Here is an 18,272-nt window from a genome sequence, read left to right as displayed (position 1 = left end):
AAAACAAGGTTTCCTTATCTTTTTCTCATTTGCTGTTTGTTTTAGAGACATTTTCTAGCAGGCGTGATAGCCATCTGGTTATTATGTTTTAAACTGGCAAGACTTTTATTTGCTTTCCAGTAATACGAATGTCGTTTCTTTTCCTTTTAATTTCAGTGAAAGTAGAGCCTATTCCCGCCATTGGCCATGCCACGCTCGGCACTGCCAGCCGGATCATTCAGACGGCACAGACCACCCCGGTCCAGACGGTGACCATAGTACAACAGGCACCTCTAGGTCAACACCAGCTACCAATAAAAACTGTAACACAAAACGGCACTCACGTGGCATCAGTGCCCACTGCGGTCCACGGCCAGGTGAACAACGGTAAGACGTGCCGGTCGGCTCCCCGTGGGTGTGGGTACGGGGAGCAGAGACCCTTCTCACTCGGGGTTTTGGTTCTGACTGTAACAATTTTAACTTTTGTCGGAGGAAATGTTTGCATTTCGAAGCTGCGGGAAATCTAGTAATGCTGTAGGAAGTGGTCGTGGAGTCGGTTGTCACGGGATTCCCGTTGGAGGAGCTACCTGAAAAGAGATGAGAGTTTCTAATACGTTGAGAGAGAAAAATACGCTCGCCTCTTGTAGATTCCTGGGTGTGGCCTGGAAGCAGCCTGAAATGGTGGTAGGCTGAGGCCCGCCAAGCTCCGCTGTGGAGCCGCCACCTGTCTTTTCACTTGGCCTTGCGCGCCGTGTGGCGGTGCTGTGCTCCTGAGGGTGGGAGAGAGGCTGCTTTTCTGTGCGCTTTGCTCTCAAAGTCCGTCGGAGGCCGGTGCACAGAAAACTGCACGGATGTTCTGACACTGACAGGTGGAGACACCAGAATCTCCGCGCTGACACCAGGCTATTTGCCTTCGCCCTGCCCTGTGGAGCGTGGAAAGGGTGGGAGTCCCTGCCGGGGACTCGGCAGAGTCAACTCTGGCGCTGGGGCCTGGCCCAGGTGTGAGCTCCCGCTGCTCTGGGTTGGGTACATGTGGGCTGTTGGTGGCTGCGTAGCTGATCCTGGAGCTTGCAGGATCTCAAGCAGGCAGATCCGAAGCTACCAACTAAAACTGTCTCTGTGCCCACGACACACTTTCTTTGAAAGAGGGTACAGGTCAGAAGGCTTTATCACGACATTTGAATCCTTACCGAACGTTACAAACAGGGACCTTGAAACCTGCAGGTACCTCCTGCTCTGACTCAGCACCATCGTGCCTCTCCCCAGATTTATGGAAGAACAAGGTCTGGAACCTTTTCTAGGGAAGACTAACTACCTGAGGGTTTTTTTGTTTTTAAGTAATAGCAACACATGCTGCCTGTAGACAGATCACAAAGTTTGCAGGTATCAGTTACCTGTTTGAATGCCTTCGTCCCCAAGCCCTGTGTCTCCTCCTCTTCTTCTCTCTGGGTAACTGTGGCTGTGGATGCTCTAAGGTGATAAACCTGGTGGCACTGCAGGTAGCTGGGAGGAGATGGAAGCCGGGAGGGCCGGCGGTTGGAGGGCAGGCGGTTGGACGGCAGGTGGTTGGCTTTCTGGTCTTAGTCATTCCGGGTCTGAAGCCTAGTGATTCCCAGACTCGATATGTGTCAGAATCACCCAGAAGGCTTGGCTGTTAGAGGCCAGAGTGCTGCGTTCCCCAGAGTTCCCGACTAGGCATGTCTGGTGTGGGGCCCAAGAATGCATTTCTGAAACATTCCAGGTCTGCCAAGAGCCACCGGTGCAGGTCAGAGGCCTTCTGGGTCCACCTCTCTTAGAAGCAGTTTGAAAAACCGTATCCTGGCCTGGTATAGTGGCTCCCGCCTGTAATCCCAGCACTTTGGGAGGTCGAGGTGGGCGGATCACGAGGTCAGGAGTTCAAGACCAGCTTGGCCAACCAACATGGTGAAACACCATCTCCACTAAAAAAAATACAAATTAGCTGGGCGTGGCGGCGGGTGCCTGTAGTTGTAGCTTCTCGGGAGGCTGAGGCAGGAGAATCGCTTGAACCCAAGGGTGGGGGTTCCAGTGAGCCGAGATCACGCCACTGCCCTCCAGCCCGGGCGACCATGTGAGACTCCGTCTCAACAAAAGAAGAAAAACTGTATCCTTTTTATGTATTTAAGTTATCTGGAATTTTTCATTATAAATTTAAGCAAGTGTTTTAATTTTTCACCATTGAAAATATTGATGTTTTAAAATAAAGCTTTTACGGGATTATTTTCTGTGTACCGCTGGACTCCAAATACAGACGTCATGAGATGTCCCTTCACCCACGTGTGGACACACAGGCAGGAGCGGCCCAGATCCTCCCTCGTCTGTGGCCTGGTCTTTCCGTCTCACGTTCCCCAATAGGTTTTGTACGAGTCGCATACTTTAGGCTTAAATGTCATTTATTAGTCATATCTTTTCTCTGCAGCAATAAAATATAGATATGAATATTAAAGTTTAATTTGTCTATGAATAACAAAATTGATAAAAACCAAAAATACAACAAATTCTTATAAACCAAAAATTAAAATGTTACTGAACATTCCTTTCTTAGTGTATTTAGCTTTAAAGGAAACCACCTGATTCGTTCTGTATTCACTGATGGTTGCACAGTCCTAGTGTCAGCACCGAGGGCGTTTCCACTCAGGAAGGAGAGGACAGCATCAGCACTGAGGGCCTGTTTCCAGATGAACGTGAAAGTCTGTCAGTGATCTTGGCCGGGTGCGGTGGCTCACGCCTGTAATCCCAGCACTTTGAGAGGCTGAGGCGGGCGGATCACTTGAGGTCAGGAGTTGGAGACCAGCCTGGCCAACATGGTGAAACCCCGTCTCTACTAAAATTGCAAAGATTAGCCGGGTGTGGTGGCGCCTTCCTGTAATCCCTGCTACTCCGGATGCTGAGGCAGGAGAATCGCTTGAACCTGGGAGATGAAGGTTGCAGTGAGCCGAGGTCACACCACTGCACTGCAGCCTGGGCAACAGAGTGAGACTCCATCTCAAAAAAAAAAAAGGTCTTGTCAGCACCAGTATTTTCTATTACTGCTTTCATGCTCCATCCCGTAGTTTTCATCCCCAAAGCCAGTGCGCAGTTGAGCAGATGAGAGAGGCTGTTGAGAGAGAGGAGGTGGCAGATGGGCTTTAAGAAAGACTTCATGACCAAGAGGAGATTCTGGAAATGATTTTCCTTAAAACAGTGTCGGCTGCAGCCTGGATGCTGAACACCTAGGATGAGAACCACTGCACAGGTGCTCGTAACTTGGCCTCTTGTAGTCTTTTTTTTTTTTTTTTTTTTTTTAAGAGGTAGTGTCTCACCGTGTTGCCCAGGCTGGTCTCAAGCTCCGGGGCTCAAGCAGTCTGCCCACCTCAGCCTCCCAAAGTGCTGAGATTACAGGATGAGCCACCGCCTCTGGCCAGCACGTCTTTTCATGTACTTTACGGTTATTCATATATCTTCTTTGAAGAAATTTTTTTTAAGTCCTTTGCCCATCATTTAATTGGGTTGTCTTTTTGTTGTGAAATTTGTAGTTCTTTATTAATATGTAGAGATTTCAGGCCTTTTCAGACATGTAGGTGTACCTCAGAGACATTGCAGGGTTGGTTCCAGACCACTGCAGAAAAATGAATATTGCAGTAGAGCTGCCAGTCACATGAAACTTTTGGGTTCCTACTATATTAAGCAATTATGTTTATACTATATTGTAGTGCAGTATATTACCCCAAGGTAAATTTAGTATTTTTACTGAAGAATTATGTGGATGTGGCCGAGTTTTCTGACCTAAGCATGGGGTTAGAATGTCGTGTGCAGGGAGGGACTGCACAGGCTGCCTGACACTCCCCGGGGGCACTAGAGGGCTCAGCACCACGGGCAGAGAGGCTGAGGCTGGGCCGCCTGCCCTAAGGGGGTTCCATCCTCATCCTGGCCCCAAGGGCAGCCTGGGCCGGTTCTGCCTCTGCCACCAGCTGCTGTGGGACCCGGGGCTCAGGGCTTGGCCTCTGCGTGTGTCGTGAAGACAGTGCTGACAGATGGGAGGTGGGGCTGACAGGACGAGGGGTCAGGATGTTCTGGCTGTGCACTGTAGCCCTGGCCTTCCAGGACAGCAGGTGCCTTGGTGGGATGATAGGTGAGTTCTGTGGGCAGGCGCAGGGCATGAGCTGCCAGCGTCTTCCTGGAAGGTGACTCTGGGATTGTCGCTCCAGCTGGAGTGTACCCTCATTCCTGCTTCCATAGGGGTCTCCACGGAGGGCTCATTCAAACACAGGCGAGCCCATCCCTGGCCTGTCAGGTTCACCAGGGCGGCCTCTGGTCCTTTTGTCACCGTCGTCCACACCCTGCCCACCTGCTAGTGCTCCTGTGTCCCCTGCTGTGCTCCAGGGGCCCCAAGCCCTGTGCAGAGCTGGGGTGCATCATGCTGCCGCCCCATGGAGAAGGCCTGGAGGAGATGGAAGCCGGGAGGCTTCCTCTTACTAACAGGAAGGGAAGCCCCAGAAATGTGCCTGGCACCCAGAAACTGCTCCGAGCTTGTTCCAGAGTATGGGGAGGGCTTGAGGCCTCCCCTTTTTGAGTACATGGAAAGGAAAGCCTGGCATTTCCTGGAAACGCTCCAAAGTCTCCCTGGCAGGGAGATGTGGGAAGAGTCCAGGCGTCCAAGCTCATGCATATTCACTTCCTCCCATCACACGTGCTGTGTACCAGCACCCTCAGAGCTCGCTTTGGGAGACCCCTGCCTCAGGGCTGCGGGTGCCGCTGTCCACACCACAGGCCCTTCTGCTTCCTGTTTCCAAGGCTCACCTGTCTCTGGGCTGCAGGCGCTGTTTCTGGTTTACTGGCACAGCTGTGGTTGTGTTTTTGTCAGTGACTTCATCTTTGCTGCTGTTGTTTTGAGATATTGTCTTGCTCTGTCACCCAGGCAGGAGTGCAGTGCGGAGATCTCGACTCCCTGCAGCCCCGACCTGCTGGTCTCAAGCTGTCTTCCTGCCTCAGCCTCCCGAGTAGCTGGGACTACAGGTGTGCAACACCACATCCAGCTAATTTTGTGTATTTTTTGTAGAGACAGGATCTCACCATATTGTCCAGGCTGGTTTCAAACTCCTGGACTCTGGTGATCCTCTAGCCTTGGCCTCCCAAAGTGCTGGGATTACGGGCGTGAGCCAGCATGCCCGGCCAGTGTTGTCATTTTGATTTGGGAGTTCAGGGCTGAGCTGTGGTCCTGGAGCATCTCTTGGCTCTCGCACGTTGACTCCTCCGGCCTCTCCACTGTGCTGGTCCTTCATGGGGCTCCTGTGTGTCCTCTTGTTTTCTTTCTGTCACCTTCTTAAGGGTTCACAGATCACTGTCAGTGGAAGGTGTTGCCACAGCTCAAGCCTCACACAGTGGAGGAACCTCATGAGGACCTTCATGGGGCCACTCCCTGCCTGACCAGCCCTGCCGGGAAGCCTGGGCCCTGCTGCTGCTTCACACTGCGACGTTCTCCTCAGGCCCTGCCTTTCGCTTCTTTCATTGACATTGTTCCCGCCTTGATCGTTTGCTCCCTCCTGCCTAACTCTGCTCTTCTTCATTGTGTAGCAGTTACGTGGTCCTCAAATATCATTTGTTGACTCCAGTGTTCCCTGCGGCATCTCCTCAAGCTGGCCAGGGTTCTCTGCATCTCAGCTGTGGCCCCTGGCGTGAGGGCGCACACTTCGCAGTGAGAGTGAAATGCCCAGTTCGCGCTGGCAGAGGCAGACCCTGTGAAGGTCTCCCTGTGCCAGGCACAGGCTCTTAATTCTGAAAAGGTACACAGCAGTTTCTGGAAGGAAGGCAGAAATGAGGGAGGGAGGGAAAGAGGAAGGAAGGAAAGGAGAGCGATAGGCACAGAGGAAGGCAGATGAAGCCCCGCGCCCCCTGGAGCCCAGCCCTGGTCACCGCATGCTGTGTGGGTGCCTGTGCCAGGATCAGCTGGCTGGGAGGCTGTAGCCCCATGCCTGCAGGCCACATACCTGGGAGAGTGTGGCCCTTCAGAGCCTTCTGGCTCCCGGCCCCACAGAGGAATTATGGTCCCGTGTCCCTCACAAGGACCCTTGCAGAGGGAGCAGTGCGTTGGCACAGAGCAGGACACGGGAGCCGGGCTGAGGCTGCGGGTCCCTTGTGGCTGCCAGGTGCTCACGCGTGCCTCGGTGGGGATCTGGCAGCCAGATTTGGGGTGAGGATTTGATGATGTGGGTATCCCTAGCTGGTCCCACAGTGACGATGGGTGTTGCGTTGTGAGCATGTAAAATGGCAGCGATGTTTGAGGGTCCCTGGATGTCTTTTACACCCAGCCTCAAAGCGGAGCCTTTTCAGGCAGAGCAGCAGCTGCCGCCACTGGATTGACAGCCCCAGAGCAGCGGGATCAGGCCATGCGGACGAGGAGGCGCAAGGCCTCAGGTCGGGGCCTGTGTTCTGCCGGAGCCGCACCCGTCATCACTGTGGCGGTGGCAGTGGAGCAGCTGCTGTCGTGTCTGAGCTGCTCCGGTGTCTCTATCCACAGTATAGAGTCTTCTGATGCTTCCTGGAGGTCTCGGAGGGGCTTGCTGCCTGTAGTGCCCACACAGCCCACAACTGGGGTGTTGTCAAGTGTTATGACATAGGCTGCCTGTGGGGTAAAAGTTGGCCGCTAAGAAATGCTGTAGACAGGCTGGGCACGGTGGCTCACGCCTGTAATCCCCGCACTTTGGGAGGCCGAGGCGGGTGGGTCACGAGTTCAGGAGATCGAGACCATCCTGGCTAACATGGTGAAACCCTGTCTCCACCAAAAATACAAAAAATTAGCCAGGCGTGGTGGTGGGCACCTGTAGTCCCAGTTATTCGGGAGGCTGAGGCAGGAGAATGGCGTGAACCCGGGAGGCAGAGCTTGCAGTGAGCGAAGATCACACCACTGCACTCCAGCCTGGGCGACAGAGCGAGACTCCGCCTCAAAAAAAAAAAAAAAAAGTACAAAAAAATTAGCTGGGTGTGCTGGCGGGCGCCTGTAGTCCCAGCTACTTGGGAGGCTGAGGCAGGAGAATGGTGTGAACCCAGGAGGCGGAGCTTGCAGTGAGCTGAGATCGTGTCACTGCACTCTCGCCTGGGCAACAGAGCGAGACTGTCTCAGGAAAAAAAAAAAAAAAAAAAAAAAAAAAAAAGAAAAGAAATACTCCAAACATTTCAGTTTGAAAATACTGGAATTTATGTGGGGAGGATTCGTGTGCATGGAAGGCCAAAAATGTGAACGCATCTCCACAATCTTCTTTCCAAAAGCCACCCTCTGAATCAGTGAGGACCCTCAGGGTAGGGAATGTCCCCTTGTGAGGGTCTAGAGATGGGAGTAGGCAGCAGCTGAGCCCGCTGGCTGCTTTGCCACAAATCCCGAACGTCTCTGTAGATAGACTTGCAGAGGAACTTAGTTCTTCCCCTAAAGGAATAGAAACAGTTGGGCACTGTGGCTCACACCTGTAATCCCAGCACTTTGGGAGACCAGGGTGGGCAGATTGCTTGTGCCCAGGAGTTCAAGACCAGCCTGGGCAACATGGTGAATCTCTGTGTCTACACAAAAGTGACTGTGGTGGCGGCACCTGTAGTCCCAGCCACTGAGAGGCTGAGGCAGGGAGATCGCTTGAGCCCGGGAGGTTGAGGCTGCAGTGAACCGTGATCGCACCACTACACTCCAGCCTGGGAGACAGGGTAAGACCCTCTCCAAACAATAAGTAAATGGAGGAATAGAAACGCAAGGCAGCACACGTCGTCTTTGACAGCATTTTGTGGATATGCAAGTTCTAACCACGGGGGCAACGTGGGATGCAGCAGGGTTTGGTGTGCCATGGGGCAGGGGTAATTTGCTTATTTCTCTAAGACTTTGTACAGCTCTATAAACAGATTCCCATTAGGGCGTCCTTTCCTTGTGACAGGTAATAGTGGAGGTGTCACAAGGTAAGTGGCCTGTCTTGCCTGGTTTTCAGGTTCTACGGCTTTTGTCTTTTTTGTTTTTTGAGAAAGGGTCTGTCACCCAGGCTGGAGTGCAGTGGTGTGATCACAGCTCATTGCAGCCTTGACTCGTGGGCTCAAGTGATTCTCCTGCCTCAGCCTCCTGAATAGCCAGGACTACAGACACGTACAGACATGTCCAGCTAATATTTTTTTTTTCTTTTGTAGAGATGGGGTCTCACCATGTTGCTCAGGCTGGTCTCAAACTCCTGGGCTCAAGTGATTCTCTCGCCTCTGCCTCCCAAAATGCTGGGACTACAGGTTAGAGCCACCGCGCCCGGCCTTCTCCTTGTGTTTGAGCTGGAGAGGAGAGAGTGGTATACATGTGGTCATGGTTTTTCTTTGTTGAAAGCTGTAACAGTGGGGTTGGTCCCTGTTATTAAGCCTGTGTCACTATTCCCTGGGCCCTAAAAGTGCACCTGGCTTCTGTGACTTGGGGTCCTTCCCCACTCCTCTCCCCAGCGCCCCTTGGCCTCAGAAGGCCCCCATGTGCCAGCTCAGACTGGAGTTGCCTCAGTTGGCACAGCAGGCCCCATCCAGACAGACCAGCAGGTGCTTCTGGAGACACGAGCAAAGCCTCTTCCGGCAGCCCAGAACCTGGGATGAGAAAGGACAGGTGGAAAGTTGTCCAGAGACACCTACAGCGTGGATGCTGTTCTGAGTCAATGTAGGAGAAAGGCCACTCGAAACCAGAGGCACACTGTGCATCTGTGCATCTCTGGCCCACCGCAGTGGCCCCGGCTGTCTACACATTTTTTGTAGACACATTAGAGTCGGTTGAGGCCACACCTGGGGCCACAGACTGCGACCGCGATTGCAGGGAGGCGCATCTGAGGTGGTCACAGGGTTTGCCTGGCCCACACCAACTGCAGGTCAGTTCCTGCGTAGCCTTCAGTAGCCTGAGTCCGTCCGTCCTTCTTTTTCTTTCACGTTACTAGGGCAGCTGTTCACTGACGCCTTAATTCTGGGACACGTTCCTTGCCCAGATTCTTGGTGGCTGCTTGTTCCCTTCTCATCGTTCCTGCTGTGTTTTCCATGCTTGGTGTAGGGGGAGCCTCAGAGGTGGCGTCAGGACGTGCCTGCCCCACCAGTTGCCCTGGTGCCCTCGTAACACCCCGGGACCGTGCACACGTGGGGACTGTTTCCAGACTCACTTTCCGTGGTCAGTCTGTGTGGCAGGGCCCCCTGCCCAGCTCCTGCAGCCTCGTCAAGTCTCCCACTCAGGAGGTGTCGCTCCTCCAACTTTGTTCTTTTTAAAAATCACTTCAGCCATTCTAGGTCCTTGGCATTTCCGCGTGAACTGTAGAATTCCTACACCAAGCCTGCTGGCGTCTTGATTGGGACATTGTTGAATCCAGAGTGTGTGGCAGAGCTGCTGAGCCCCTCTTTCTTTGATCTCTGCCGATCTCCTTGATTTCATGTTTGTTTTATTCCACAGACCACCCCTCCCCATCTTCTCACCTACTTCAGGTTCCATTTCATGGCAGGAAATTCCTGTAGTCCTCCTGGGCTTGCTGAAGTGATGCATCCAAGTTAAAGGCCCCGGGTCGTCAGGCGTGGCGAGAGCCCCTTGTGCTCAGAGCTCTCACGGAACACAGAGCAAGCCTGTCTGCGAGTTCAGCCGGTGAGGGGCAGGGGCTGGCGAAGACGGCTGCACTCTGCCTGTGCTCAGGGGCAGGGTCGCCTCCAGGCCCCATGCGCTAAGCCGTGGCTCCCTGTGCCACGCCCGTGTCCACGCAGCTCACCTGGGCCCGAGGTGCTTGTACGTCACACTCCTCGTCCAGGATGGTCCTTCCTGGCACCATGTGGTCCTCAGTGCAAACCAGAGTTTGCAGCGCTCGCTGGATGGACCCGTCTGCCTTATTTAGCATTTTTAGATTAACAGAGCTCAGTGTCTTCCCAAGAGAGCATGTGTGGGCCTCATTAGGAGCATCTGCCCAACTCGTGTGCGTGTTCCTTCTCTGCCCTGGAGCAGAGGGGTCGCCTTCTCTTGTGGCCCACGCCGGGGCTGCAGGGCTGATGGCTGCTCCCTCCCCCGCTCTGGCGCCTCCAGGGCTCTGCTGCCTTTAGCCTTCCCTGCGTGCTCTCCACCTCCCTCAGCGCCTCTGCTGAGACCTCTGTCTTCAGGGCCGGGCGTGTTAGCACAGCCCCCCTGCTGTTACAGGGGTCCATGTGGGGTCTCCGCGTGGTGGGGTACCTCGCGACAGGCTCTGTGAGGGCAGGGCTGGATGGATGAGAGTATTTAAGTGTCACCATTTCTTTTTTTTTTTTTTTTTTTTTTTTTTGAGACAGAGTTTTGCTTTTGTTGCCCAGGCTGGAATGCAGTGGCATGACCTTGACTCACCGCAACCTCTGCCTCCTGGGTTCAAGCAATTCTCCTGCCTCAGCCTCCTGAGTAGCTGAGATTACAGGTGCCCACCACCACACCTGGCTAATTTTGTATTTTTAGTAGAGACAGGCTTGCACCACGTTGGCCAGGCTGGTCTCAAAACTCCTGACCTGAGGTGATCTGCCCACCTTGGCCTCCCAAAGTGCTGGGATTACAGGTATGAGCCACCGTGCCCGGCCTCCCAGTTTCTTTTCACTCCAGGCCTCTCACTGCTGTTCTCTAATTGACACAGAATAATTGTGCATGTGTACGGGGCGCACAGTGACGTTGGGAAGCATGTGACTCGTGATCGGCACATCCGTCATCTCATTTACCATTTCTCAGTGTTGGGAACCTTCAGTATCCTTCTGGCTGTTTGAAACCGTATTGTTGACTCTCATCATCTCGCACTAAACTTACTCCTCCTGTCTAGTTGTCGTTTCTAGTTTTATGTCTTTTAAAAAATTATTTATTTTTTTATAGAGATGGGGTCTTGCTATGTTGTCCAGGCTGGTCTCAGCCTCCTGGCCTCAAGGGACCCGCCTGCCTCAGCTTCCTTGGGATTGCAGGCGTAGGCCACTGTGCCCAGCCTACGCCACTTGTGTTCTCTGGGTCATCCCGTCAACTTGAGTCCTGGTGAGGGTGAGGCTCTTCTGTTGGGTGACTCAGCCGTGTTGTGCTGCCGTAACAGAACACCCAAGATGGTTCAGAACCGAAGCGGACTGGCTTGCAGTTCTGGAGGCTGGCAAGGGCCTCCTTCCTGTGTGCTCGTGTAGTGATGGGGCGACGGCATATTCACCCTTTTCTAATGAACTCACTCTTGGAATCATGAACCTGTCCCTTGGTGACAGCATTAAGCTGTTAGTGAGGGCAAAGCCTTCATGGTCAGGTCACCTTCTTAAGATGCCACCTCTTAATCAGGCTGCGTGGGCAAGTGAGTTTCAGCACGCATTTCAAGAGACAAATGCCCACACCATAGCAGTGACCTCGTCTCTTTCAGGGTATTGGTGCTTGTCAGACATTGGCTGTGACTCGCGTCTGGGTGCGTGTGTGCCTCTCTCTGTGGGGACCACCCTGCCGTCAGGCGCCAGGAAACCGACATCAGGGAATGTGGGGGTCTCCCTGAGAGGGTACCGACCTAACACAGCTCCTCCGGGTCACATGGGTGGGCTCAGCGGCGTCCCGTGCCTCCCCCAGGCCTGGAGTCTCACCTGCCCTCTTGGGCTCCAAGCCTCTTCCTCAGCCCAGCTTCCTGCTTTGTGGCAGCCGTGCTTTCTGGAAGCTGAGCAGCTTCTTTTTTTTTTTTTGAGACGGAGTTTCTTTGTCACCCAGGCTGAGTGCAATGGCACGATCTTGGTGCAGTGCGACCTCCGCCTCCCGGGTTCAAGTGATTCTCCTGCCTCAGCCTCCCGAGTAGTTGGGACTATAGGCCCCCACCACCTCACCCGGCTAAGGTTTTTGTATTTTCAATAGAGATGGTGTTTCACCATGCTGGCCAGTTCGAGACTGGTCTTGAACTCGTAACCTCAGGTGATCCTCCCGCTTCAGCCTTCCAAAGTGCTGGGATTACAGGCATGAGCCACCACACCTGGCCTCTTGTTCATGTTTTATGTGTAAATTCGTCCTCTGCTATTTCTGTTGCTCAGAGGTGGAAAGGAGAAGGGAACACGATAAAGTCACACATCTACACTGTGGACAGGGGTTTGGTTTCCAGGGCACACACCTCTATGGCCTCAGGGCCATGTCCTGAATTCCAAAACGGGGCTCTCACGGCCGACCTGATGTCACTGGGTCCCTGTTTGCTGCCTGAGTCTCTTCGGAGCCCAGTGTTGACTCCTGCTCTTCGTGGCTGCCCCGGCTATCTGGCCATGAGGAGCTGACCACGCATCTGGCCAAACTCTCATCCGCTCCACTTGGGAAGAGCTGAGGGTGGGGGTCAGTCTCTGACCAGCCAGTGTCCCTGCAGGGGACTGCGAGTAGGAGGCGGGTATTGCCCACGCCAGTGCCTATGGTCTGAGAGGGCTGGCCCTTGACGGACAGGTGGGCAAGTCCCCCTCCCACATCTCTAGGCACCAGGGCGGAGTGTACCACGTGTGCTGTGTTTGTGGTTGGGTTCAGGTACTGCCCTGTAGGCGTGTCTGCTCTGAGCCTCCGGGACAGCCTGAAGGGGTTGCTGCACAGCTGGGTTGGGGCTTCCCGGGGGTGTGTTCCTGCTTCCGCCCTGGGGTGCTGAGTTGGTCTGAGGTTAGAGAAGTACAGTGGCTGGTGTGTGCGCAGCCTAGGGGCTTAGGGCCTGCTTCTCAGGGCATCACGGGGCCCACCAAGAAGTGCCCTCTGGGGAGGTGACAGCGTCTCCCAGAAATGCCGTCGCCCACAAGGAGGACTGGCCCGTGCTGGAAGCTGGAGGTGGTGGGGTCCCGTTGGCACCTGGTGGGTGAGGGTGCCCCAGAGAAACAGAGCCAAGGGGACGGTGTGGACAGAGATTCTATGGAATCTGCCCTGTTGGGCCTGCCAAGCTCAGCATCTGCAGGGTGGACCGAACCCCAGGGAAAGAGTCACTGCTGGATTCTCAAGAGTTCAGAGGCCATCTAGGGCAGAGTGCTCCCCTCAGAGGACCTCAGTCTTTTCTTAGTCCTTCACCTGATTGGATGAGGCCCACCCACTCGTGGCAATCAACTGATTTACTCAGCGCTGACTGATTTAAATGTTAATCTCATCTAAAGAAGTAACTATACAGAAACATCCAGAGTAATGGTTGACCAAAATCTGGGCACTGTGGCTCAGCCAGGCTGGCACGTAACATTACCTATCGCATGTTAGTTGGAAGCTTGGCCTTTGGAATTAACTCAGCCTGATCAGCCATTAGCAGCCAGCAGTCTCTGTTCTGCCCACACACCTCTGTGGACTGACCCAGGACACAGGTGAGCAGCATCCATGAGAAACTGCCGTGCTTCTCTCCTATGGGACAGGTGGAGCCCTGCTCCCTTCTGTGTGGAAATGGTCCAGGAGCATCTTGTGTGGGTGGGGGGTGAGGGCAGGGCCTCCACATGAGGGAGAGCAGCAAGCGGCAGCCACTCCTTCGTGCAGCCAGCAGGGCCATCTCCTGTCTGCCTCAACAATTACTGGACTCAGCCTTTCTCCCCCAGCAGTGACATCAAAATAGCATATTTATAGGACATAACAAAGATGATGCCAGCTATTAATAAAAATGTCCGCTAATCAGGCAGTTAACTTGCTGCAGTTTTTGGGGGTCCTACGGGCCCAGCCCAGGCTCCTGTGCCCTTGGCCACCGTGGGCCAGTCCCTGGGGTCTTGTGGGAGTCTCAGCGGGCCTGGGAGTGGCAGGACCCTTAGAGGGCGAGGGTTCATGTGAGAGCATGGGGTTCTGATTCCCTCGTGTCATTTCAGCTGCAGCAAGTCCTTTGCACATGTTGGCAACACACGCGTCCGCATCGGCCTCCCTGCCCACAAAGCGCCACAACGGTGACCAGCCGGAGCAGCCGGAGCTGAAGCGGATCAAGACAGAAGACGGCGAGAGCATTGTCATTGCCCTGAGTGTGGACACGCCACCGGCAGCCGTAAGGGAAAAGGGTGTCCAGAACTAGCGACTGGGAGAGCTTTTCTTTAACAATATCAACTTCGTGGTGCCAAAAGGAGACGCCTCCCGCCAGCACTCGCGGGTGCAGGGCCCTGTGGTTGGACTTCACCTCTCAGCACTGAAAACAAAACCCAGGTGGCCTTAACACTCCTTAAAGACAGAAGTCACACTTGAACAAAACCCACACACAACAAAACCTGATTTGGGAGAGTGTCTCCACTGAGCACCTGCTGGGTTGCTGCCTTAGGGCTCAGCTTTTACCTGCAAGTGACACTGTCCTCCCTCCGCCCGCGAGGACCAGGCATCGCTGTGTGAGGACAGCACAGCCAGCGCCTGCTGTGAGTGGGTCTCCCAGGACTAGGCCTCAGGACGCTGGGGGAGCCGTCCCCGCCACCCTCACAGCACCCACCAGGCAGCGGAGACATGTGGAATTAGAGTATTTTGAGGTGTCCTTTCTTTACAAAATAATGGGGTCTTGGGCATTTCACATCACTCCATTTCTACTCAGACTTTCGGAATCACACAGGCCCTTTCCGTGGATTTCATCTGGGGAAAAGAAACAACTTTCCGTGGATTTCATCTGGGGAAAAGAAACAACGTAGTTTTGTTTTTGTTTTCAGCCTATGGAATGATTTCCTTTTGTCTGTCTTGTTAAAGTTCAGATGAAGCTACTCTGGCATCTGCACATTTCTGTGTTACAGCAGCTGCCTGATGAATTTTATCCACCTCCATTTCAGCGTGTGGCTCTCGTGGACAGGTGGACGGACACTGTGGCCACATGGAACCTTGAGAACCCAGGGACGAGCTGGTGCCAGGAAGGAACTGCCGGGACTCACCGAGCTGCACTTAACTGTTCTCTTTCTGGCTATTTTTTGTTGTTTGTTTCTTTGTGTTGACTTTGTCCCTGGCAAAATTTTCCACTCTGAGTAAAACAAGTCTCCTAAGTATTGTGTATGTTTAAAACGACAGAACCATTTCTACTTCATTTGGAAAAAAAGATTCAGTCTTTTATCACAGGCCCTTTTGAAACTCAGATCCCAGGTCTCTCTGTGGTATGTTTGTATTTGGGGTGTCCCTCCGGCTCTGGGCACCCTCTGACCCGCTGTCTACTCCCCACCTTCGGTGAGCGGCCGCCGTGGTGGAGCAGGGCCCGAGCCACGTCCTGCAGGGGGCGTCTGGGGCATTTCCTGTTTTGTGATTGATGATTGATAGGAAATGTCCCTGATCTTTCAGAACGGAACCCAATCCTGAGGCTGACTGACTCCTCTACGGAAAATGAGGACAGGACGGGGGTGAGGGAATGAGTGGGAGGTCCCCGCATCTCCTTGCCCGGCTCCTCAGAAGAAAACCGCTCGCCCTTCCCGAGTGTGCCGGCTGAGGGCCGCGGACGGTGCACATGGAGAGGGCATCAGCCTGATGCTGAGCTTTTTAATGTCATCATCATAACATTATTTATTTAAATGTAGTTATTTTGGTATTTAATTTTTTTTTAGAGAGGAAAAAAACCTGTATTTTCCTGGTGGGATGAAATGGCTCAGAATGGTATATTTAGGCAATTTTAAAACATTTATTATTTACATAAAGACCAAATATGATGAATCTGTTCCATGAATTGTGTCGGCCCTCAGCATGGGGCTGTGGCAGCGTCACTGCGGTGACGCACACTGAAAGGTATGAAATTACTGCACACTAGCTGGATTATAACTCAGCCATTTAAGAAATAAAAGCAAAACCGTCACGTGACTGAGACCGTGTGTGTGACCGCAGCAAATCGCAGCGTGTGGATGGATCAGAGCCCCTCGGTGCAGCTGTCTGCATCTTCCAAGCACTTTACAGATACCTTGGAATGTGTATTTTTGTCTTCTTACTCAGAAGGTTTGCAGTGTGTAAAATAATTAGGATTCTGCTGTGTCCTGTGTGTGGGGTCAGGTCCCTCCACAGAGGGCTCCAGCTCTGTTGCTCACAGCTGATGGGGTTCTCTGATAGGAGACGAGCTCTCGAGCTGAGTCAAGGAACAGCGGGGTCACCGGTGGGGAGCTTGGCTTGGACACCAAGCAGATGCATCGTGTGTCCCCTTGGAGGCGTTTTTATGCAGCTGTGTATGTTACTGTCCAGAAGGAGTCGGGGGTAGACTTTCCCGTGTAAGCTCAGTCCATAAACTGGTTACTTCTGATCCTGGAACGTGGACTTGACATGATGATAGGCCCGGATCTGTTTCTTTGGGATCACAGGTAAGGAAAATGCCCATTCAAATGGTAAAGGAGGGAGGAGGGTTTTTTTTTTTTTTTTTTTTTTTTTTTTTTGCTGTAGGCACCATTCTGCATCTTGAACCCAGACTGAAGTGTGCCTCTCACGGATGGGAGGTGCACACGCTCCTGTCTCCTCACTCTGCCACGTTCACTTGGCTTTTTCATTGGTACCTAGGAATTGAAGAATATGGAAGCGAGAGCAGTAACAAAACCATAGATGAGCAGACTACCACGCCTCGGGTTTTCTTGCCAGTCTTTAAGGCACTGTTTCTAAATTTCGAACTTAGCTCTGAACTTGAGCACAGCAAGGGTTGCTGAGCTGCTGTCGCCGCAGCCCTGGCCCCTGGTGCTGGGGCTGCAGCACCTTTGAGAGAGGTCCTGTGTCATCCTCAGCTGCGTCGCTGTGAACTCCCCGCTCTCCACTGTGTTCCTCAGTGTCTGATTTTCAGGAAGTCTCTGCTGTGACCTTTGCCCAACTTCTGAGCTCCTCAGGGACTAGAAACAATTTCAGTAGCTTTGCCCTGAAGCAAACAAGAAAACAAAAGGGAACTCCCGTATGACCCACGTCACGTGGTGCGCTCGGAGTGTGTGCGGCATGATCCTCGGGTTGCTCCTCCTCACTTTAGTAGAGTACGCGGTGGACAGCTGATGTTCAGTCGTCTACCCACGTCCGTCACTGTCCTCCGATAGAATAAGAGAGTAGTTGGTAGTCATGGCCAGAAGGGGGTGGGAGCAGTGTGAGGACTTGGGGTTTCTGTGCTGTGTGACACAATGAGATAAGTGACAATCTTGAAGTCCTAACTTCCACTATTCTAGAAAGTACAGTGGTGATTTGTGTGCAAAGATTTGAAATTTTAAAGTACCAAGTTCCTGAAATTCAATAAAATATTTTTATTAATTTTAATGGAATGCAGAGTATCATTTTCATTTTGATAGACTTTTTAACTGCATGCTCTTCTGAGCACACTGGAGGCCTAGTGCATTGGCAAGAACTTACCAGGGAGCTGCACTGAGGACCAGCACTGTAGGCCCTACCAGCGGGACAGCGGGTTGAGTGTGCAGGCAGAAAAGGCGCCGTGTCACAGGCAGTGGTAACAGGGTCTTAATTTATCTATGATGTCAGAGTTTTAAAGTTACTTGGAGATTGTGGCTGTCACTATTTCTTCTGCAGACTTTCTCTCCAACCTGAGGAAGAAGATCACTGCAAAGCACCTCGAGGTACATTTTCTCAGGAAATGAAAAAGCAGCTCTTGGCCAGCGCGGTGGCTCACGCCTGTAATCCCAGCACTTTGGGAGGCCGAAACGGGCAGATCATGAGATCAGGAGATCGAGATCATCCTGGTTAACACGGTGAAACTCCATCTCTACTAAAAATACAAAAAAAATTAGCCGGGCTTGGTGGTGGGTGCCTGTAGTCCCAGCTACTCGGGAGGCTGAGGCAGGAGAATGGCGTGAACCTGGGAGGTGGTGCTTGTAGTGAGCCAAGATTGTGCCACTGCACTCCAGCCTGGGCGACAAAGCAAGACTCCATCTCAGAAAAAAAGAAAAAGCAGCTCTTCTGAAGAGGTCCTTGGGTATTCAAGTTCCCACACAGCAACACTTTGATCTTTCAGCCCCTGAAATCTGGTGTGGATTGCTAATGTCTGGAATTGTGACGACATTATCAGTACTCACCCCAGGGTAGCAGAGGGAAGAAATCGTGCTGAAAATGACACAGAGGCCCTTGGGAGCTAAATGATGTTCACGGACAGAGTTCATAATGGAGTGTTTTTGTTCCTTACACTGATCCCCTAATTTAAAACAGTTCATATTGGCATAAAAGAACTGTTTATCACACCCTGCGAGACTGCCTCTTCCAGCAAAGTGAAGCAGTCATTTGTAATTTGTTTCTGCCAGGTCTGCATCTGCAGTGCACCCGGGCTTCACTGATGGGTGCTGGGAAATTGTCACTGTTTGTTGCCCCCTTTCTGAGCTATGTCCACAGCAACACAAAATTAGAATTCAAAGTGGGTCTCAAGTGACCTCTGATGACTAAACTGACTACAGAGGTCCCAGTGGGCTCCTCCGTCCTGTGTCTCCTAGGGGTTACAACT

At 52.8% G+C, this 18,272-nt stretch overlaps 1 protein-coding gene across 3 annotated transcripts in view; it reads left to right on the top strand.

Moving 5' to 3' along the window:
* FOXK2 (forkhead box K2) overlaps positions 1-17,083 on the top strand; it is an 84,861-nt gene extending 67,778 nt beyond the window's left edge. For 2 of the 3 annotated variants that reach the window (XM_055240528.1, XM_063617140.1), the window contains exons 8-9: positions 157-366; positions 13,741-17,083. In XM_055240528.1, the coding sequence (XP_055096503.1) occupies positions 157-366; positions 13,741-13,937 (407 nt within the window). In that variant the 3' untranslated portion in view covers positions 13,938-17,083. The remainder of the gene's footprint in view (positions 1-156; positions 367-13,740) is intronic. The other variant, XR_010115507.1, reaches the window with a different exon arrangement.
* Positions 17,084-18,272: the final 1,189 nt, after the last annotated feature.

Source organism: Symphalangus syndactylus, chromosome 14, assembly GCF_028878055.3.
Source record: "Symphalangus syndactylus isolate Jambi chromosome 14, NHGRI_mSymSyn1-v2.1_pri, whole genome shotgun sequence".
NCBI classification, from domain to species: domain Eukaryota; kingdom Metazoa; phylum Chordata; class Mammalia; order Primates; family Hylobatidae; genus Symphalangus; species Symphalangus syndactylus.
Note: the sequence above shows the minus strand (reverse complement) of the source record. Positions and strands in the feature narration are given on the sequence as shown.